A 23,966-nucleotide genomic window follows, 5' to 3' on the forward strand; every position below is an offset into this window, starting at 1 on the left:
AAAAAAAGCCTCTGATGATTGTGCAGCTCAGCTGGGCATGGGGGTCACAGGGATTTTTGCTACCGGTTCTCCGAACTACCCGCCATCGCTACCGGATTGGGCGATTTGGTCCAGACCTGGAGCATTTCACCCCTGTAACAAGGTCAGCCAATGAACAGGCATAGCAACTCAGTCAGCCAATGAGGACTGTTTGGAAACTGAAACTGGGTGCGGCTCTGTAGCTCCGAGTCTGTGCAAAAAGGAACGAAACTAGTCTGTCTGCTGAATTGAAATCGAAAACATCTCTCCTCTCTACCACGTTGGAAGAACCACTCTTGGTATTGTATATATGTCTCATGGGCTCTATTATATATAAAGAGTAGTTAATGAATCCTGCTGCATCAGTTACCTATGTGTGCTTTCTGGATTTGACTGCTGCAACGACTGATACTCCGACAGGGCCATAACATTAACACTGAAGTTAAGAAGGTAAGAAAACTGTTCACCTTTCCTCTCTAAACACAACACACACATGCCTGATATGCATTGTTCACAAGTTCTTCATTGTAAAGCTATTTCTGGAAAATAAGCTAAAGAGGAATGCCTTATGAGTGCCTTATGAGCTCCAGCTGTTGTGTAATTTATTTATTTATTAGATTTTTAGCCTTCTTTTGTAAGTAATTCATGGTGGCAAACATACCTAATACTCCTCCTTCTTCCTATTTGCTCCAAAACAACAACCCTGTGGTGTGAGTTAGGCTGAGACAGAGTGCTTGGCCCAAAGTCACCTAGCCGGCTTTTGTGCTTAAAACAGACTAGAACTCACAGTCTCCTAGTGATTGGCTCGAAGTTACCCAGCCGGCTTCCATGCCTAACTGGGAGACTCACCGTCTCCCAGTTTCTAGACCAGCATCTTAACCTCTATACCAAACTGACTGTCAAGTCTTAATTATTTCTTAGGTGCTGCTTTGAAAATATAGTGGTAAATGTTATTGCATATCACAGACCTTTTAGCCGAGAGGCTCCTGATTTTGCATTCTAGAATTAATTGCAATACGTAATTGCATGAGTTATTTTATTCCATGTCTGTAACTGCACTGAGCGATAATCCCATAATAAATAAAACTACTACTAACTCACCAGTTTAATTACCTCGCTGCATTTCAATAGATCAACCCTCCCTTTTCCAGTTAAAAGCCAGCCCTAGGCCAATACAATTCAGTTCCCTTCTTCCCCTCCTTCGTTATTCAAACCCTGCTTTGTTTCATCCACTTACTAAGCATTTAAAATAAAACAACTCATCAGGGCAGTTCTGAGAATGGATGCCGATACCTGCCAGCTATCATGCAAGTTTAATTCTCCTTGAGTGTCCATTATGTTTTTGTGACAACCCGCAGGGTCACTCGACTTGTCTCTGTCTTCTGAGCCCATCCGCCCTCTCTAAATTGTTCCTTTGTTGTTAACACCATTCAATACCTAGAATCATAAGGCTGGAAGGAACATAGAACATAGAATAATAGAGTCAAAAGGGACCTCGGAGGGCTTCTAGTCCAATCCCCTGCTTCAGCCAGAGACTGGGGTGAAATCCAACAGGTTCTGACGAACCGGTAGCAGAAATTTTGAGCAGTTTGGAAAATCGGCAAATACCACCTCTGGCTGGCCCGAGTGGGGTGGGAATGGAGATTTTGCAATATCCTTCTCCCAGGAGTGGGGAGGGAATGGGGATTTTGCAGTATTATTCCCCTGCCATTTCACCCTAAAAGGGGGTGAAAATGTAGGTGCGTCTTATACACCAAATGTAGCTCCGCCCATTCACTGGCCCCCACCCTTTGGCCTCTGCCTCGCAGCAGTTACCTCCTTGCAAGCAAACAGCAAGAAAAAACAGTTCCTTTCAGCTTCAGCACAGCCTAATTAGCACAAATTGATTGGATCGGTCTCCTGACTTTCAGCTGATTTGATCTCAGTTGTTTTCCGCAGGGCTCTGCTGCTTGATGAAAGAGGTAAATTGCTGGAGAACATTTTTTTCCCCTTGTGCTAATCAAGCTAAGCTGAGAACGAAAATGAAAGTAAAGCAGGCTGTTTGCTGCTTGCTCCAACGAGGCAAAATTGGTCAGAGGCAGTTTTCTTTTTCTTCTTTTCCTCACCAAAAAAGGTAGGTGCGTCTTATACTTCGGTGCGTCTTATACTCCAAAAAATACAGTAATCTTTGCTGCTCTTCTTTGCACTCTTTCTAGAGCCTCAGCATATAAACTGTTGATACAAGCTTGTGCGTTAGTTCTTACCAGGGGTGAAATGCTCCCGGTGCGGACCGGCTCGGGCGAGTAGGTAGCGATGGCGGCGGGCAGCTCGGAGAACCAGTAGCAAAAATCCCTGCCCCCGCCTCCCATGCCCAGCTGAGGCGCGCGATCATCAGAGCCTTTTTTTCTTTAAAATGGCTCTGACAAGCCAAGCTCTGACATCCCAGCTGAGTGGCCTGCTAATTAGGCAACTCAATTTGGATCGCCAAAGCAATGTAAAAGAAAAAAAAGTTTCTTTTTTTCTTCCCCCTTCCTCCCCCTCCAGCCTCCAGCTTGCTTACCTTAGCTGCTGGTCGCAACACTGTAATACCTGCAATCCATTGCGTCGGCAAGCAACTGAATCTCCCTGCCTGCAATCAAGCTCATCGGTAAGCAGCTCTATCTGCAACTTTAAGACTTGTGGATTTCAACTCCCAGCAAAGCTGGCTGAGGAATTCTGGGAGTTGCAAGTCTTAAAGTTGCCAAGGTTGGAGACTCCTGTTCTATTGGGTAAGTTTTTTCCCCCTTTGGGAGCTTTAAAAAAAATAGTTTTGTGTGTGTAAAGTGTGAAAGTTGGTTTTTTGGGCTTTTTGTGGCTGTGTGAGGTTCCTGCTTGTTGCAGGGGCCATTTTGGGTCTAGCACAGCTGCTTTTACATTGTGGGTGAGCCAGTTGTGTTGTGTTGTGTTTTGTAGGTTAAAAAAGGGCAAAGAAGTGACATTGACTTGGCCACGCCCACCCAGTCACCTTACCACCAAGCCCAGCCCACTAATTAAGCCACGCCCACAGAACCGGTAGCAAAAAATTTTAGATTTCACCCCTGGTTCTTACCTATGGCAATTCTCATTCCAGATGTGGCCTGATGGCTTCCTTGTAAAGGAGAACAGTTGCTGGAATTGGGTATGTCTAGTTTAATAGTTTAAAGGCTAAGGCGCTGAGCTTGTCGATCGAAAGGTCGGCAGTTCAGCAGTTCAAATCCCTAGTGCTGCGTAACAGGGTGAGCTCCCGTTACTTGTCCCAGCTTCGGCCAACCTAGCAGTTCGAAAGCACATAAAAATGTAAGTAGAAAAATAGGGGCCACCTTTGGTGGGAAGGTAACAGCATTCCGTGCACCTTTGGCCTTTAGTCATGCCAGCCAAATGACCACGGAGACGTCTTCGGACAGCGCTGGCTCTTCGGCTTTGAAACAGAGATGAGCACTGCCCCCTAGAGTCGGGAATGACTAGCACATATGTGCAAGGGGAACCTTTACCTTTACCTTAGTTTAATTGTGTGTGGGAGGACTGGGGTGACACAATAGCAGTGTTCCAATATCTCAGGGGCTGCCACAAAGAAGAGGGAGTCAAACTATTCTCCAAAGCACCTGAAGGCAGGACAAGAAGCAACGGATAGAAACTAATCAAGGAGAGAAGCAACCTAGAACTAAGGAGAAATTTCCTGACAGTTAGAACAATTAATCAGCGGAACAACTTGCCTCCAGAAGCTGTGGGTGCTCCGTCACTAAAGGTTTTTAAGAAGAGATTGGGCAACCATTTACATGAAATGGTATAGGGTTTCCTACCTGAGCAGGGAGTTGGACTAGAAGACCTCCAAGGTCCCTTCCAACTCCGCACATCTGCATTTTTCCTTGCATTCAAATTCTGTTCATTTACTCCGCCCAATATTTTATTTCTCCCTAGTCTCCATTTTGCTACTTCCTTTTTTTAAAAAGAGTGAAAGCTACATCTGGCGAGCCTTGATTTGTCCATGAGAATTGATGCCAACATTCTCCATTCATTTTCTAGTCCTTTGGCTGCTGGGTTAGGTTAGGTTTGCGAGGAAGACGACTGCCTGCAGGAAGATGCTTTGAGAAAAATGGCCGACAGCTATTCATATCCCAGAGCTATAATTACACTCAACAATGAACTAAAGGGCCACCATCAGTGAGCTGTTGGACAGCATTACTTGGTCTGTTGTGTGGATGTTTGGGTGGTTTAGGGGTGGGGAATTGTGGGAGTGGGTGGGTGGGCGGGAGTGTGTTTGAGGATTGTTATGTGTGTTGGACCTGGTCTTTGGGTGTTAAGTGAATTTCGTTGTATGGGTATACTGTGTATACACGTACAATAATAAAGTTGTTGTTGTTGTTGTTGTTGTTATTATTATTTTGAAAAATCTATGCTGGTCTGTCACCCTAATAAAGATTTGATTGATATTCCAAAAATATTTGAAATGCTGGTTTCCTTGGGGTTCAAACTTGCATTAGAAGCTGCGGGGAATCCCCTAAAAAGTCTTTCCTGGACTCAATGTTTGTGAAACCATCTGACTTCAATTTCCTCTGGTCTGGGAAACCGTTTGGTCTGTAAAATCTGACCATGTTCCAGGTCCCATCCCCATTCCCACCCCACTCTGGGGCCAGCCAGAGGTGGTATTTGCCAGTTCTCCAAACTGCTCAAAATTTCTGCTACCAGTTCTCCAGAACCTGTCAGAACCTGCTGGATTTCACCCTTGGTCTGAATGAGTAGGACCTGGTTTGAATTCAACCCTAAAAAGATCAGATGGCATTGGCTGTTGGTCCCCCTGGAACAAGAGAACTTCCATCTGAATCTGGGACTACTGTACAATTGGGGTGGGGGCCACTTCCTCTTGCTTGAAGAGCAAAGGGGGCAGCTGTAGCCACGAGGCCCCTTGCAACACACTTCGCTTGAATTAACTCCTTTTCTGCCTGGTTACCTGGGCAGAACCATTTTTTTTAAAAAAAATCTGGATTTGCACCATACAGAAACGGTAACAGAGTTGAAAGGGGTTTAGGAGGTCATTTAGTCCAGCCCAGGGGTGAAATGCTCCTGGTTTGGACCGGCTCAGGCGAGTAGGTAGCGATGGCGGCCGGCAGTTCGGAGAACCGGTAGCAAAAATCCCTACCCCCGCCCCCACGCCCAGGTGAGCCATGCGATCCTCAGAGCCTTTTTTTTCTTTTACAAGGCTCTAACGAGCCAAGCTCTGACGATCCCAGCTGAGTTGCCTGTTAATCAGGCAACTCAGCTTGGATCGCCAGAGCCATGTAAAAGAAAAAAAAACTTTTTTTCTTTTAAATGGCTCTGACGATCCAAGCTCTGACAACCCCAGCTGAGTTGCCTGCTAATCGGTAGCAAAAATCCCTCCCCCTCCCTCCCTCAGCTTGCTTACCTTAGCTGCTGGTCGCAACGCCTTGCTGTAATCCCTCCAGTCCATTGCATCAGCAAGCAACTGAATCTCCCTGCCTGCAATCAAGCAGGCAGGGAGTTGTGGACTTCAACTCCCAGAATTCCTCAGCCAGCAAAGTAAAGCTGGCTGAGGAATTCTGGGAATTGAAGTCCACAAGTCTTAAAGTTGCCCAGGTTGGAGACCCCTGTTCTATTGGGTAAGTTTTTTTCCCCTTTGGGAGCTTTAAAAAATAGTTAATTGGGCTTTTTTTAGTTGTTCTTTTTTTAGACCTAGCCATTTAAAGTTTAGGAAGTTTTAAATTTAGCTGTTAATTTTAGTTTTAAATTTAAATATAAAAATAAAAATAAAATAAAGTAAAATAATATTTGAGCAGCTTTCTGAGATTTAGTGTGTTTCTGTAGTGTTTCACTCTAACTACGCAAACACACAAAATCTCACAAAGCTGTATGTGGAATTTTGTGTGTGTAAAGTGTGAAAGTTGTTTTTTGGGGCTTTTTGGGGCTGTGTGAGGTTTCTGCTTGTTGCAGGGGCCATTTTGGGTCTAGCACAGCTGCTTTTACATTGTGGGTGAGCCAGTTGTGTTGTGTGTGTGTAAAGTGTGAAAGTTGTTTTTTTGGGCTTTTTGTGGCTTTGTGAGGTTCCTGCTTGTTGCAGGGGCCATTTTGGGTCTAGCACATTGTGAGTGAGCCAATTGTGTTGTGTTGTGTTTTGTAGGTTAAAAAAGGGCAAAGAAGTGACATTGACTTGGCCACGCCCACCTGACCAACAAGCCACACCCTCCCAGTCACCTTACCACCAAGCCCTGCCCACTAATTAAGCCACGCCCACAGAACCGGTAGCAAAAAAAAATAATTTCACCCCTGGTCCCGCCCCCCCTGCTCACACAGATGACTTATGAAATTGCTGACCAATAGCTGTCCAATCTCTTCTTAAAAGCCTCCAGTGATGAAGCACCCACAACTTCTGGAAGCAAGCCGTTCTACAATATCAATTGTACTCAACTGTCAAAAAAATTTCTCCTTACTCCTAGGTCAGGGGTGGGCAACTGTGGCCCTTTTACAACCTGTGGACTTCAACTCCCAGAATTCCTGAGACAGGAAGTCCACAGGTTGTAAAAGGGCCGCAGTTGCCCACCCCTATCCTAGGTTGAATAGCATCTTGATTAGTTTCCATCCATTGCTTCTTCTCCTGCCTTCAGGTGCTTTGGAGAATAGTTTGACCCCCTCTTCTTTGGGGCAGCCCCTCAAATAATTGGAATACTGCTATCCTGTCACCCCCAGTCTTTCTTTTCACTAGACTAGATATACCCAGTTCCTGCAATCTATACATTATAATATTAAGTACATTAAGATACTTATAAAGGGATAAAGGGAACCTAAACAAGATTAAATCTGGCTCAACCCTAGAATTAAACCTAGAAGGCCTTCAATCTTCTAAGAGCCTTGGTGGCACAGCAAACTAAAGCACTGTTAAGTAACACCAGCTGCCTGCAATTACTGCAAGTTCAAATCTCACCAGGCTCAAGGTTTATTTATTTATTTTTATTTATTATTAGAGTTATATACCACCCTACTCCCGAAGGACTCAGGGCAGTGAACAGCCAAAAGATAAAACAAACAGATTACAAAATTTAAAAACAGTATAAAAACCTATTTAGATAAATTTGGCCTGGAACAGATTAAAACACCCCTAAAGTTTTAAACAAATTTAAAATTTACAATTAAAAAGGGAAGTTAGGCCAGGCCAGCCTGTTGGAATAAAAAGGTCTTGAGGGCACGGCGGAAGGTGCGTAAATCCGGGATCCTCCGTATCTCCAGGGGGAGCTCATTCCAGATAGCAGGTGCCCCCACAGAGAAGGCTCTTCCCCTGGGGGCCGCCAATCGACACTGTTTGGCCGACGGCACCCAGAGGAGCCCCTCTCTGTGAGAGCGTACTGGCCGGTGAGAGGCTACTGGTGGCAACAGGCAGTCCCGTAAGTACCCGGGTCCTAAGCCATGGAGTGCTCTAAAGGTGGTCTAAAGGTGGTAACCAAAACATTGAAGCACACCCGGAAGACCACCGGGAGCCAGTGCAGCTCGCGCAGGAGTGGTGTTAAATGGGAACGCTACGTTGCTCCCATAACCACCCACACGGCTGCACTCTGCACCAGTTGGAGCCTCCGGGTGCTCCTCAAGGGGAGCCCCATGTAGAGAGGGTTGACTCAGCCTCCGGTCCTTCCGAGGTAGGTAAAATGAGGACCCGGATTGTGGGGGCAATAAGTTGACTTTGTATAAAAAAGAACACCGCTTGGGGTGGGGGGGGTGAAAGCTCTACTAAGCAGGTATATACAAAAGAATGAAGGCTATTGCTTAACGCATTGTAAGCCGCCCTGAGTCTCCGGAGAAGGGCGGCATATAAATCAAATTAAATATATATATATATTCTTACTTCTTCGTAGGATATATGTGTGTTTTTCTTCTAGCCAGGTTTTTCCTACGTAGGGCTGCAGAAAAACCTTGGTTACCTAGGAAAAACCTGGCTAGAGGAAAAACACATACATACATACATACATACATGCATACATACATACATATATGTATGTATGTATGTATGACGGCTATTGCTTAACGCATTGTAAGCCGCCCTGAGTCTCCGGAGAAGGGCGGCATATAAATCGAACCAATAAATAACTAAATCAATAAATCAATAAACCTGACCTGCTTGGGCTTGTGGTTGTGGGAACGCAGCGGTTCCCGACCAACCTTGACGGGGCGCGCCTGCTTTTTCCACGGCCGGAGACTTTTTCTTTTTTTTCCTCTTAAAGAGGCCATTAATTAGAGCGATGGCTCTGATTGGGCGGCCGCTCAGTCCCAGCGGGCGCCTCGCCGCAACATAATGGGCGAGGTGGGCAATGATTAATATCCTGCCTCCGGTCAGGGCACCGCGCGGAGCCAGCTGGCTCCAGACCCAGCGAGCTGCTCCTGCAAGACGGGCGGCCGCAGGCAGGCAGGCAGGCAGAGCCGCCGCCGCCGTCTCGCCCCATCCCAAAGCGGGATTCCCAGCCAACCTTTTCCTCCGGATCGGATCGGATCAAGGCAGGAGAAGCCGAAAGGCTGGGCAACAACTGCGGGGCGCCGGATCCTTTAGACGGCTGAGTGCGGGGTAAAATCCGGATCAGGTGAAAAGCCGGGCGCGCGCTTCCTCTCCCTCGGATCTCGGGAGAGGCTCCCCGGATCGAGCGGGGAAGGAGGGAGGGAGGGAGAAGAGAGAAGCGAGACGCGCAACTGGACAGCCCCGATCCTCGCTTGCGCGGCCCGACGGCGCAAAAATAATTTTTTTTAAAAAAAAAAAGTCGTGCTTCCCAAGAGCGCAGGGAAAAAAAGAGCTCCCCGACGTGTCTCGGTTGGGACAACGGCGCGCCCAGGCTCCCCATCTTCCGGAGTTGGCTTAGCAGGATCCGCGCAGAGGAGGAGGAGGAGAAAAAAAAAGGCGCGTTCCCAGCCGCTGCGCCCTTGTGGAGAAGCGCGGCTCCGGCGGCCGTCCTAGCCCGGCTGGGTCCCCTCGAGGGCAGCGATGGCCGAGCTCAAAGCGCTGGGCGGCGAGTCTTACCTGGCCCTGGCGCAGAGCTACAACCAGACGGCTTTCGCTTACGGCGCCGTGCGGGGCGCGGGCGAAGCGGGGCGCGGTTACCCCGGGGGCGCGGGCGGGCTGGCTTTCCCGGCGGCTCAACTGGGCAAAGCGGCGGAGAGCAGCGGCGAGCAGAGCGGCGACGACGACGAGGCTTTCGAAGGCTCCAAGGCGGGCAGCCCGACCTTCGAGCGCGTCGGCGGCGGAGAAGCCAAGCTGAAGGCCGGCGGCGTCGGAGGCGCCCTCGGGCCCAAGAAACCCAAGGAGCAGCGCTCGCTTCGCCTCAGCATCAACGCCCGCGAGCGGCGGCGGATGCACGACCTGAACGACGCGCTGGACGGCTTGCGCTCCGTCATCCCTTACGCGCACAGCCCGTCGGTGCGCAAGCTCTCCAAGATCGCCACGTTGCTCTTGGCCAAGAACTACATCCTGATGCAGGCCCAGGCCCTGGAGGAGATGCGGCGTTTGGTGGCTTACCTCAACCAGGGTCAGACTCTGGGAGCCTCCATCCCGCCCGGCTTGGCTCCCTTCGGACAATCGGCCGCCGTCTATCCTTTCACGGGCGCCGCCTTGCCCAACTGCCCCGAGAAATGTACTGCCTTCGCCGGGGCCGCTTCGGGGCTTTGCAAACATTGCAGCGAAAAACCGTAAATGGGACCTTTGCTTGGACGCTTCTGCAAAAATAATAATAATAATAATCCCGGTTCTTCCCTTCTTTCCACCCGAACACCCTAGAAATTCTCCGTCGTTTTCAGGCACCCCCCAAATTGCCTTTTCCGCTTGGCTTGCCCTTCTCTGCAGCTTGAATCCGGATTCCTTTCTCCTCGTCCACACCACTTCGCTCTGTTTTCTGCAACCCCTTTCTCGAATATTTTCGTTTAAGACTTTTTTTTCTTCTCAATTTTGCCCTCTTATTAATTTTCAGGCATAACTTCAAAAAAAAATAACCAACACAAAAACTTGTCTACAGTATGTGGTTATAAACCGGATGGTGAAATCTTCTTTTTTTTTACTCTTTCTCTCTAGAAAGAATAACTTTGAGTAGGGGGGAAAAAAATTGGGAAAAGAAAAATTTGCGCCAGATTCCTTTTGGGAATAAATCGTCTGGAGGACAAACCTATGCAGTTGTTTAATGAATGCGAAGTTACTTTAAAAAAATAATAATAATTAAGCAGTCTACCCCCCTTCCCATACCCAAATTTGTAGTTAAATGTGTTCAAAATGCGGAGTTTTAAAATTTTCATTTGGGGTCATTGTGAATACAAGGTTGCTTCAGTTGGTTAGATATATTCATATCTTAAAACTTTGGACCCATTCTTTGTCTTAACTATAATCTTTTTTAAGCGTGAGCTGCTGCTCTTTTCGATGCTTTTTTTTCCCCCTTTGCTTCTCTGTTTGAACCATTTTCTATCTTGGTAACCTGGGACATTAAAATTCTCTTGAGCTGATTTATTTGTATTTATATTAAATAAAAAAGCACATCAATTAACTCAGGTGGCTCTGTCCTAAATCTCTCAAAATGTCAATTTGCTAAATGAATCAATTCTGTAAACCAGCGATCCTTTTTAGAGGAGTGATGGTACGCATTCTGAATAATACCAGCTATATGATGGCTAATCCAGCAAATTGAAACACTTTAAAATCCTATTAGCTTCAGCTGGCTAATATAAAAACAACTACAATTGTTTTGGGGTTTTTTAGCTAAAAGCAATGAAAGTTTATCAAGCTGTGGAATCTTCTTTCTAATTAATCGACTCCTTAGAATGAGATGTGTAAGGGCATAATTTGATTTTAGAATGTGATGTGAAAGGGTTTAATTGCACCCACATAAAATTAGTAGTAAGTTTTGCAGATTTTGGTGATGTTGTATTGGGAGAAAATGAGGTTTGGCTTAGAGAAAGATTTCGGAGTCTGCAGTTGATATTTTAATGTCTTTCCAACAATTTCCCCCCAAATATAACTAGTGACACTATAAAAAGATTTTAATTTCACAAAGGATTCAGCATTGCAGCCTTGTTCAATTCCATGGAGATTATGTAGGTTTAACCCTAGGAGGTCTAAATCAGTTTATATATATACTATATTATTGTCTTTAACCTGAAATCCCTGTATATAGACAGACACTATAGGTAATGTACATTGTAGATATCTACAAAGTAATTAGATATAGGATATTAGATAAAGTGTTTTGTGGCTGTGCAGGAGAATATTTAAATAAAAGATAATTGCATTGTTTCAGGTGGGATGGCCTGGAATAGATCTGTATATAATATCTGCATCTATCTATCTATCTATCTATCTATCTATCTATCTATCTATCTATCTATCTAATTGTCTGCCTGTCTGTCTACATCTCTCTCTCTCTCTCTCTCTCTCTCTCTCTCTCTCTATCTATCTATCTATCTATCTATCTAATTGTCTGTCTACATCTGTATCTAGCTATCTATCATTTATTTATATTTCACGCTTATTCTTTTTACAAATAACTCAAAGTGGCAGACATATCCAACATAGCTTCTTCTTCCTATTTTCCTACTTTCTCCTATTTTTCTTGTGTTTTTTCCCAAAAAAAAAAATTGATGTAAAAGAAGAGAAGTGAGGGGTTTTTTTTTTCTCTTTTTCTAACTCAGTTGATCAGGACTGGCTCCTTCCTGGAAAGTCAGAATTCACATGGAAACATGGATTTTAAACTGCAAAAAGTGCAGATTATAAAACATTCTATCATTGCAGAAGATAATCTGGAAATCCGGCACAAGTTTAAAGCTTTTTCAACTCAGGTGTGCCCGTTAAGGTATTCCGAACAAGTTTGTATGTGCAAAGCCACATTTTTTATTTTTGTTTAGAAGTCTGGGGGGTATGATTATTTGTGTTGCCTCCACATTTATGATTTTATAGGTTAGGATGCTTACCTGCATACAGTCTACCAGGTAAAAACATCATCCAGAGCCAAGTCCTGGACACCTGCTCATACAATTCCACTCTTACCTGTTATCTTATCCTGTTCACCGAATGGGACCAGTTCTTGAAATTGTAACCGGAAGCTGAAATCCAGCTGAAAATTGTGTCCCTCTGTTTGAAGTCATCAGTCCTAAAGATGCTTGGGCATCCGATTGATTGATTGATTTAAATTGAGCGTAGCAGGAAGGCCTGAAATTCTGATAATTCTACAAAATAAACCAGGATCTAGCTGAACTGATCGGTGCAATAGATGCCTAGAAAGTTTAATTTTGAAAAAAAAACCACACCTCCTTTTAGTCATTCTGGTTAGATGCCAGTATATTTCCTCTTGGTAAGTTTTTGTCAAATGAATGTACAGCTTGTTGGTTCTTCGGGTAGCAGTTGGACGGGGTGAGGGGGTGCTGGTGTCTCCAATGAAGAGATAATCAAGATAGACTTGCATTAAAGTAGAAACTTGCCATTCATTGTTAGAGTAAAACGCAAATTAGTCCAGTGAATGCCTGCAGGCTTGTTCTGTCCAAGCTATTTATTTTACAGATGATAGGGAGTGTAACTGTTTAAGGTTATTAAACTGATTTGCAGGACTGTCGCCAACATTAAGACTAATGTGAGAAGGATTCAAACCTGCTTGTCTTTAGCGTTTTATTTTAATTCGCGTCCTTTCTCCCTTTTTTTTTCTCTTGTATTGTTTGCAAACAGAAATATGTCATTAACTTTCAGCAAGAAAAAGTCATATCAAATTAGCCGCTTCTCGTTTTCATTCAAATCTCTTAATTTCGTGGATTTTTTAAAAGCTTCGTTACATGTAAAGCGACATTTTATACCGACAGCTGTTTATTTAAAGATTTGTTTTATGCAGACAGGTCTTTCCTCACTCCAAAAATCGCACTGAAACAAAATAAACACCTGTTTGTATTTTTTAAAAAAGAACCTAACAATAATAAAAAGCTAACAATAATATTTTTTAGTATGCAGATTGATAATGGTGCAGGTAAAACATTTAAGAGTATTTTTTAACAATGACTTCATTTAGAAATCAATCATGAGATTCTAATAAGCTTCTTTTTCTGCCTCAAAGTCTTAGAATTTAGCCACAATTATTTCAAAGTGGAATCTTTTTTAACTATTCAACCACCCACTAGTGAAAAAGCTGCCACATTAATTTCTTCTTCAGAGAAACAAGCTTTTATTTTATTTTTTAATTGCAGACTTCTACTAATAACTGTTGAATTTATAACTGCTCTCTCCTTAGATCAGAAGGACTTGCTTTGTTCTACAATTACCATTTTATGGGGAAAAAATCTCCCGTAGTATTAATGGAAGTCAGACTCCCTGCCTACACTGAGGTAAAGTGAAGGAGTTACCTTTAACCTTGTTGAATTTAGAAATGTTGATTAAATTGAATTGGAGAAGTGAGGCTTTCGGGTGGGCTAAATGCAGCCTTGATTCTGAGCTTAAATTCATTCATTTATGGGTCAAACGGTGGAATTCAGTGAAGGTTTGCTGAGAAGCATGTCTTAAATGGGGATGCATTTATAATAAATACAGATAGGTTTGTAGCAGAAATCTGCTTAGTATTATGAGTATAGGAGCGCTCAGTATTTTCAGAAGCTGGAGCAAAGATTCTAACTTAGACTTGTCACCAATAAAGGAGAATATTTGTAGCTCAAGTTTGAAATGAGGAATCCTTGGTGCTCTCTGTGATAACATTGCTAGCCCTGATGATATTAGCTAGTTTGGATGATAAAACGTCTGCCAGAAAACAACCAAGGACCTCTCATTTGACTTGTTAATTAGGCTAGCCAAAAAATTTAAAAAATAAATAAAATAAAAACAAGGGTAGTTCAACCAAAAATGGAGACTATAAAAAAGCTATGTTAGAAGAAAGAGTGATCGAAAGACCATAATTACTTCTGCCCATTCTCTCTGATCTGTTTTCCTCAGCCTTCATCAAGGCCATAGAAACAAAAGAACATTTAGCTGCAGAAAAGTGATGGATGGTTGCAAATGAAAATTGTGCCGATTAGGGAAAGAAAATTAAGCCAGAGCGCCTTTTTCTGCCAAAAGGACGGTCACCCAGATTGAGGAACATACGATTTGCTATGATGGTATATTTTTCTACCCCGAGGCTAAAACCTCACCTTATTTGTCTTTTTGAATGGAATTTTTGGATTACTACTTTTAAAGAATTACCTGTCTGTTTTGCCCAGGTGAAAGTTCTAGGTGAATAATTTGGCTTTGGAATTAAACTTGTTGCGTATAAAGGAATATGTCGCATGCCTTTTAATGAAAATGTTGTTAATAGGTGTAATTGATAGAATGCGACCCCAAATCCGTTGAAGGTTAACATTCACCTATAAATAAATAAACTCCAAATATCAATTGGGCATACCTTAAAAGTATATATACTTTTATTTAGTTCTTAGACAGTCATCAGAAAACTCTGGTAATTAGTTTTTGTGTGGCCGCAGTGTCTGTTTTTATTGGCACCAAGCTAGAAAGCAAAAGACTGTGAGTTCAAGTCCCGCCTTAGTCATAAAAGCTGACTGGGTGACTTTAGGCCAGTCACTCTTTCTCTCAGCCCGACCAACCTCATAGGGTTGTTGTTGTGGGGAAATTAGGAGAAGGGAGGTGTGTTGGATATGTTTGCCACCTTGAACTATTAGTATTAATAATAGCATTATTAGTATTAATACTACTCATAGTACCTTGAACTATTTGTACTAATTTGCATTGATGATAATGGTGGAACTGGAATGTTAAGAGTGAGTTCAGGAGTCCATATTCTCTTCCTTTTTAGCCAATCTCACTAAAGATACATACTTTTCATTTAAATAGGAATTGTGAACAAAAATGGGATTAAATAAGAAGATTATTATTATATTTTTTTTAAAAAATTAAGGATTATATGGATTGGACTTCATTTCCACTTGAACATCTGTTTGTGAGAGTGTCGGTGTGGGTATATAAATTTAGGGTCTTACTAATGTACTTTTGAAAGAAATACCGTCAGGATCCAGAAAGCAAAATTCAGCTGCTCTCTAAGATACAGAATGAATGTTGTTGGGTGGGGGGTTTTTTTCATCTTGGCTGCTATAATTTTTTTCCTATTGTTGGGAGATTTAAAAAATGGTTTTACAAAATGGATCTGAATTCACAAGTGTTCACTGCAGTTGACAGAGAGAAGGCAAAAACTTCATTCTCGGATTGAGCCTACAATTCCCCAATGTCCTGATTACATATAAACAGATATTACAAATATATCGATCAAGTTGTTACAGGTATTCCTAATTATAGTTTCTAGTCATTCTCCTGTTTGAACTGAAGATATTTTTTTCCCTAACTCTGGAAGGTTTCTAACCTGATTTCAACATTTGAAAGAAAAAGGACAGCAAAGCAGTTTGAAATATGAATCAGTTTATGCATAAAGACTGTGTCCTTGTATGTTAATCTACCCAGATATATTTCTATAATTACATTATGTGTGTTTGACAGAATATATGTCTCTAGGTGTGGGTTAAATTTAGTCATTCTTTGGAAGAGTAGAGTGGCATGCTTCCAATCTGCAGAAAATTTCGTATCTAGTTTCGATCATTATTCTTGATATTCTTTCATATCAGGAATAATGCAGGATTTTGACAGTGTAGTAATTTGGATCAATCTTGTTTCATCATTCATGTTTATTTCCATGTGCACTAAACCTTGGTGTTGGGAGAAGAAAGAGTGAAATATGACTGCAGAATTCCCATTCTGAAATGGACGCATGCCATCTTTTGACCTGCATCCTGATTCATGTTAATTTTAGTGGAACTTACTTCCCATTGAACATATTTAACAGGATGGATTTTGCTATTTAAAAGTGAAATGCAGGAAATATAATTGAAAGACAGGAACAGGTGATCTTTTTGAAATGGGGACATATAAGTTTGCGTACTGTTTTATTAGTTTGGCTTTTTTATTTTTATTTTTTAAATAATCGAGAATGATGGACATTATTATTCAAGGGGGGAATTACAATTTTCGTATTTCTGGCTTGACAGCCAGCAGCTTAAAGGCAAATGAAGGAAAAGCCTGCAGTTATTTGCAATTAGCAAATCCATGAGTGGTTTTTAAAAATAAATAAGCAAGGGGCAGGGATGAGGGAGAAAATTTTGGCTTTTTCTTTCTGCTAAGATAGTCAGGGAGGCGAATTGAGAGGAGATACATTTACACCCTGGACTTCAAAAGAGAAAATGTTGATAATGATATAATCCATGGGAAGATAGATCAGATCCAGTGACATGAAATGCTGAAGGAGAAAATGACCCACAAAGGATGGGGAATCCTATAAAATAATAGAATAACAGTTGGAAGGGACCTTGGAGGTCTTCTAGTCCAGCACTCTGCTCACGCAGGAGGCCCTATATCATTTCAGACAAATGGTTATCCAATCTCTTCTTAAAAACTTCCAGTGTTGGAGCCCTCACAACTTCTAGTGGCAAGTTGTTCCACTGATTAATTGTTCTCAATGTCAGGAAATTTCTCCTTAGTTCTAAGTTGCTTCTCTCCTTGATTAGTTTCCATCCATTGCTTCTTGTCCTGCCCTCAGGTGTTTTGGAAAATAGGTTGATGACTTCCCCTCTTCTTTGTGGCGTCCCTCAAATATTGGAAGACTGCTATCATATGTCACCCCTAGTCTTTCTTTTCATTAAACTAGACATAACCAGTTCTTGCAACCGTTCTTCGTATGTTTTAGCCTCCAGCCCGCTAATCATCTTTGCTGCTCTTCTCAGCACTCTTTCATCCCAAGGAGCAAGCATCTTTTAATTTCATGGCTGCAGTCACCATCAGCAGTGATCTTGGAGCCCAATAAAATAAAATCTGTCATGGCTTCTATTTCTTCTCCTTCTGTTTGCTAGGAAGTGATGGGACTGGATTAGGGGTGAAATCTACTTACCTTCTTTACTGGTTTGGAAGTGCACATGCCGTGTGCACAGACCCTCTGCACATGCACAGAGGGTAAAAAACACATTACTTCCTGGTTAAAACCAGGAAGTAATGACACCCGGGCGGGTGGGCAGAGCCTCACGTCACCATCACTACCAGTTCTCCGAACCACCTGCCACAATCACTACTGGATCGCCTGATCCAATCAGAACCAGGAACATTTCACCCCTGGACTGGATGCCATGATCTTAGTTCTTTTAATGTTGAGTATCTATCATAGCACCTGCCTATAGAATAGCCTCCTTATTCCCACAGTATTTGGTTGGTCTGCACCTGGCTTTTTTTAACAAGGCTCTGAAGATCTGGCAACTTCAAGACCTGTGGACTTCAAATCCCAGAATTCCCCAGACAGCCATGCTGGGGAATTCTGGGATTTGAAGTCCACAGGTATTAAAGATGCCAAGGTTGGACAACCCTGTTTCAAAACATCATTAAGAAAGAGCAGATGGAGGTTTCAGCCTGAGATTTCTTTGGGAAAAGTGCAGTCCGTCCTTTAATTTTTTAGTCTGGGAAAATGAGGTTTAACCAAACCATCGCTACCCATATTAATGAATTCACTCATAAATTGGGGTCAAAGTTTTATTCAGCCAGTTTCCAAGATTCTCTACCCTAACTCCTTTTTTATTCTCATTTAATGTGATTAAACTTTGTGTGACTCTTGTTGTCTTGATCAGGCTTAGCTGTTAGAGGTTTTAGGACAGGTTGATTCTATAGTGTATTTTATATTATCATTTTTTTTTTACGTTGGGTGAACACGATCTATAGGAATTGGCTGTCTATCTAAAATCACATTCTCTTCAAAATACCCTTGGCCAAAAAATTAATTTAGAAAGGTTTCTGAACAATTGTTTTGTGGTCTATTGTAAAATAAATAAACATGCATATACGCATGCATGCCTCAATCTCCACATGATTGATTGATTGATTGATTGATTGATTTCAGCCCCCAAGTTGGTGTTGATTTTGTGCTTTGGAGCTTTGTTTGGTGGTGCTTTGTAGAAGGGGTCCACCTGTTCTCCAAAGCACCTGAAGACAGGACCAGAAGCAATGAATGGAAACTAATCAAGGAGAGATCGAACTTAGAAATAAGGAGAAATTTCCTTACGGTGAGAACAATGAATCAATGGGACGACTTGCCTCCAGAAGTTGTGAATGCTCCAACACTGGAAGTTTTTAAGAAGAAGTGGGACAACTATTTGTCAGAAATGGTATTAGGACAGTGGTGAAGTTCAAATTATTTTTACTACCGTTTCTGTGGGTGTGGCTTGGTGGGCGTGGCAGGGGAAGGTTACTGCAAAATCCCCATTCCCACCCCACTCTGGGGCCAGCCAGAGGTGGCATTTGCTGGTTCTCCGAACTACTCAAAATTTCCGCTACCGGTTCTCCAGAACCTGTCACCCCTGTATTAGGATCTCCTGCTTAAGTAGGAGGTTGGACTAGAAGGTCCTTTTCAACTCTGTTATTCTATGTTTTGACTCTTTGCTACCACATGGATAGATTTTCTAACCTGGTTTTCAGGTCTCCCAGTGGTGCTCCCATCATCATTGTAACTGCTGGCCATGCTCTTAGTCATTCCTTCCACCTTTCCCAACCTCAGCGCCTTCTCCAGAGAGTTGGTTTTTTGCATAATGTATCCAGAGTAGGATAGGTTGAGCCTAATCATTTGTGCCTCCAGTGAGAACTTTGGATTAATTTGGTTGATGGTCCTCTTGTCTTGTTTTTATAGCTGTCCACAGTATTCTCAGGAGTGCTCTCTGACACCAAAAATTCAAAAGCATCAGTATTCTTATTCTAGAAAATATTTGTATGAAAAATTGGCAACCTACTGCATTTTCCCAGTGGATGGAAGGTTCAACATTTTTACATCAACTATTTTTTTTAATCATGGATGAATGGTCCGTGAAGGGGGCAGAGCTTGCAGAAATGGCTAAATTGGCTTGTTTGATTAAGGAGGGAGCAACAATTACTTTTATAAAAGATGGAATAACGGAGTTGGAAGGGACCTTGGAGGTCTTCTAGTCCAGCCCCCTGCTCAAGCAGGAGATCTTATACCCGTGATGGCGAACCTATGGCACGGGTGCCACAGGTGGCACGTGGAGCCATATCGGTGGGCACGCGAGTATTGCCCTAATTCAGCTGCAGTGCGCATGTGTGCGCCGGCCAGCTGATTTTCGGGCCTTCCGGGCCTAGCGGAAGTCGGGAAACAGGCTGTTTCTGACCTCTGGAGGACCTCCAGGAGTGGGGAAGGCCCGTTTTTCGCTCTCCCCAGGCTCAAGGCTTTCTAGGGGGCAGGGGGCATTGCATTATGGGTGTGGGATTCCCCCGCGCTCCCCCCGCTTTTGGCACGCGTTGGCAAAAAGGTTAGCCATTACTGCCTTATACCATCTCAGACAAGTGGCTGTCCAGTCTCTTCTTAAAAACCTCCGGTGTTGGAGCACCCATAACTTCTGAAGGCAAGCTGTTCCACTGGTTAATTGTGCTAAGAGTCAATTAATTAATTCCAGGTTGCTTCTCTCCGTGATTAGTTTGCATCCATTGCTTCTTGTCCTGCCCTCAGGTCAGGGGTGAAATGCTACTGGTTGTAAAAACTACTGATTCGCTGAACCGGTAGTAAAAAAAATATAAAAAAAAAAGTTCTGACAATCAGCTGAGCGACGCGCAGCTTTTTTAAGCATTTTTTTTACTACCGGTTTGGGCAAATAGGTAGTTAAAAATGCTTTTAAAAAGTAAAAAAAAATTATTGGATGATCGCGTGGCACAGTTGTGATCATCCGAGCCTCTTTTTTTTTTTTACTTTTTTTAAAGCATTTTTTTTAGTACCAGTTCGGGCAAATAGGTAGTAAAAAAATGCTTTTAAAAAGTTTTTTAAAAGGTTCCCAAGATCGCACGCCACAGCTGATTACCCCCCCCACCTTGCTGTACTACTTACCTTCCCAAGCCGCCTTTTGGCACATATTGTGCATGCGCGCACAGTGCACATTTGGTGTGAACTGCGCATGAGCGCACACTTGGCACACATGCACAGCCAGCGAACCGGTAACAAACCGGTTCAGATTTCACCACAGGTGCTTTGGAAAATAGGTTTACCCCCTCTTCTCTGGAGACTCTATGGACTTTTTGCTGAAAATGGATAAAAATGACGTGATGACTAATTAAAAAGGGATGTATATGAGAAGAAGGGAATTAGGTTATGTAATCTGAAAGGGTGGAAATAGGGTTTAATTATGTTTATAATCGGTACAAATATTATTGGAAGTCACTTTAAGTATTTCTTTCTTTTTTCATATTTTTCTTCTTCCTCATTCACCTTTTCTTCCCTTTTTCTGTATTTTCCCTTTTTTTTCTTACATTATTTCGCCTTTACTGTTTCTTTTTTATTTTTCTGTAGCTTCCAACTTCGTAAAACCTTACTCTTCAATAAAAAATACACCCACAAACACACATATGCACACACACACACACACACACAAAGGACAGTGCGTTTTTAAAAAGGGAAGACAAACATTGGAAATGGTATCATTTATGTTAGTGGCAACCCCAGCGGGCATTTTTCCCCCACAAGCATATTATAAAGCAGAAAAGTTCCTAAATCCTAGTTAATGCCAAGAAGACTCTACTATAGCAATTTTGATCATACAAATTTTATTTATGATACGTCTTTCATTTTTAATCTCCTTTGTTTGAAGGGGCAGGATGGAAAATGAAGGATTTATTCTGCTTTCAATTCTGTGGCTCGTTATTACTTTCTCCTTTTTTTTTTAAGGATCATAAGCATAAAAATATCCCAGGAATATATAATCAAATATGAATTTGGCCAATATAATCCCATATATGCACTCTTGTCTCAGTGTTGGGACATGCAAGCAGAACAATCATCGCGGTGTTCAATCCCGTTATTATTTTTTACTGTGAATGTAAGATAAGGGGCATTCAAGAGAGGGTGGTCGAAAAAATCAAGATGGCAGCTGTAGCTATGTAGCACCGCCCCTTTTTGTACACAGGGGCGGGGCTTCAGTTACATAGTTATGGCTGCCATCTTCTCTTTTTCTCTTTGTTAGCTTTTCCCACAGATATTCTTGGGGACAAATACTGTATCCAGATAATATTTGGAAGAGAAAGTTTTTTGAAATTCTCATCTGCCACCATTTCTATCTTTAAGTAGAATTTGCTTTATTAATTCTCATGCCCCCAAAGCATAAATAAATAAACTCATGTCCAGAACAGCTATTTTCATTTCTATCCACAATGGGTAAAATTCTTAGAAAGAATGATTGTGAATAAGTTCTGGGGTTTTTTTCCCGTCTTAGTTACATCTAGACCTCAGCTTAAAACAGTTTGTTTAGTGACCATTCAAATTTACAACGGCACTGAATTTAGGATATAAGTGTTGTGGGTCCGTTATCTGAGCCTGTGTCATCGGCAGGAGAGGACTGCGAGAGTGAAGGAGAGGAGTTGGCAAGGCCTCCCTCTCCAGGACCCTCCTCTCTGGCAATGCCTTCTGTGTCCACCAAAGGGCAAGAGATAGGGCCGGGGCCAAGCACGTCCACGCAGCCACAGATGGACAGTGATGAGGGTAATGAGTCTTGGCTGGATCCACGCCAGCGTCGCAGAGATAAGCGCGCGCAACAGAAGAAAAGGCATGCCCGAGATTAGGCTGAGTCACTAGACCACACCCCACAGGATATAAAAGGGAGCGTGGTGGCCAGTCAAACCTTGTGACGAACAAAGCTGAAAGCTTCCATGCCATTCTGCATTGCCAGACTTTTGCTATAGACTTTGCTGGATTATCTCTGGACTTGATTGACTCTGTAATTATTGAGCTGTTTCTTTTGATGTACCAGAAGTGGGGAGAAGTTATCTCTCCTCTTCGTAAGTAATAAACTCTTGGCAGGCAGCCACTAGGTTGTTGCCAAGTTCCGTTATAATAAGGAAAAGGATTTTGCCGGCTGGTTTGGTCTTTAACTCTTGAACGTCTGTTGGTGTGTGTGCGTGTGGGACGGGGACAGAACAGTAAGGCAAGAATGTGACCTACAGATCAGGGATGAAATGCTCCCGGTTCGGACCGGATCGCCTGATCCGGTAGCGATGGCAGGTGGTTCAGAGAACCGGTAGCAAAAATCCCTGCCCCACCCCATGCCCAGCTGAGCCGCGCGATCATCAGAGGCTTCTTTTTTTACTTTTAAAAGCATTTTTTCTTCGGCTGAAAAAATCCTTTTAAAAGTAAAAAAAAAGCCTCTGATGATTGTGCGGCTCAGTTGGGATCGTCAGAGCTTTTTAAAAGCATTTTTTCTACAACCTCTTCAGCCGAAGAGGTTGTAGAAAAAAATGCTTTTAAAAGTATTGTTAAAAGACTTAAAATTGCTTTTAAAAGACATTGTTAAAAAAATGCTTTTAAAAGGCTGACGATCCCAGCTGAGTTGCCTGATCGTCAGAGGCTTTTAAAAGCATTTTTCTACAACTTCTTCGGCCGAAGAGGTTGTAGAAAAAATGCTTTTAAAAGTAAAAGAAAAAAAAGTTGGCCATGCCCACCCAGTCACATTACCCCCACCACCACCAAGCCACGCCCACAGAACCGGTAGTAACAAATTTTACATTTCACCACTGCTACAGATGAATGTAGATTTGTGATGAATTCTTCTGCTATTTTGTCAATACTTGGACTGTACCGGTAGTCCTCGATTTACAACAGTTCATTTAGTGACCCATTCAAATTTGCAACAGCACTGAAAACAATGACAGATGTTCATTTTTCACATTCAACGACCATTGCGGCATCCCCATGGTCATGTGATCAAAATTTAATGTTTGGCAACTGACTCATGTTTATGACTGGGTCATGTGATCCCTGTCTGACAGGCAAAGTCAATGGGGAAGCCAGATTCACTTAACAACTAGGTTAGTAACTTACCAACTGCAGTGATTCACTTAACAACAGTGGCAAGGAAGGTCGTAAAATGGGGCTAAACTCACTTAACAAATATCTCACTTAGCAACAGAAATTTGGGGCTCAATTGTGGTCGTAAGTCGATTCAGTGGTATGTTTTAGTAAATTTAAGATCTCATCCATTCACTTTCTATTTTCAGTTATTTGAGGGTGGTTTGCTAATCCTTTATTAAGATGCAACTAAAAAAACCCTGCTTGTATCACGGTTCTACCAAATACAAGTAAAATCAGTTATTAAGTGCCAACAATTTTCTAACATTCTTATTATTCTCTTCTGAAATCCCTGTAGAGGTTTTCCCCTGTTTACATGATATTTTCAATACTCTTCTGCATTTTATTCTAGTGATTCTTTTTTTTTACAAGTTTTTTATTATTATTTTTATTTTTTATAAAAAGGTCAAATTGATGTGTGAACAGTGTGGCATCTGGGCACTATACAAATCAATACAAATGAAACTGATCACATTAAATATTATTATTACATTCAATCAACATATATCTCTAATAACAATACACATCTATATATTAGGTTACAGTCTATCATTATTCAATTATTCCACCTATTTTTCATTATTACTTTCATTTTATCAAATAAAAATGTATACGTTAATACTCTCTTTATTTCTATCACTTATTCTAGCTTTTAATCATGTCACCCTTTGTTAAGCTTTTTCTTTCTTTCCTGTCTAACTTCTAATCATGTCACCTGCCTAAAAAAAGAGAGCGGGGAAAAAAAAGAATGGAGAGAGAGAGAGGGAAAAGCAACTCAGAGTAGCAACAAAAAAGAGGAATCATCCATCCATCATCTCTTACCCGCTTCATACTTCGAATGCTATGCTTTAAAACAGTGGTTCTCAACCTTCCTAATGCCGCGACCCTTTAATACAATTCCTCATGTTGTGTTGACCCCCAACCATAAAATTATTCCTAAAACCATCGAAAATATGTGTTTTCTGATGGTCTTAGGCGACCCCTGTGAAAGGGTCGTTCGACCCCCAAAGGGGTCACGACCCACAGGTTGAGAACCACTGCTTTAAA

The 23,966-nt window shown here is 42.3% G+C and overlaps 1 protein-coding gene across 1 annotated transcript; it reads left to right on the forward strand.

Moving 5' to 3' along the window:
- Positions 1-8,332: 8,332 nt before the first annotated feature.
- On the forward strand, positions 8,333-10,529 carry BHLHE23 (basic helix-loop-helix family member e23). The gene has a single exon (XM_034441265.3). It carries the CDS (start codon positions 8,987-8,989, stop codon positions 9,689-9,691), a length of 705 nt encoding a protein of 234 aa, XP_034297156.1. The 5' UTR covers positions 8,333-8,986; the 3' UTR covers positions 9,692-10,529.
- Positions 10,530-23,966: the final 13,437 nt, after the last annotated feature.

This window comes from Pantherophis guttatus, chromosome 3 (genome assembly GCF_059756535.1).
Source record: "Pantherophis guttatus breed Tessera chromosome 3, ASM5975653v1, whole genome shotgun sequence".
NCBI classification, from domain to species: domain Eukaryota; kingdom Metazoa; phylum Chordata; class Lepidosauria; order Squamata; family Colubridae; genus Pantherophis; species Pantherophis guttatus.

Excerpts from the sequence above, each read along its gene's own strand:
- BHLHE23 (XM_034441265.3), top strand. The coding sequence starts at position 8,987 with ATGGCCGAGCTCAAAGCGCTGGGCGGCGAGTCTTACCTGGCCCTGGCG.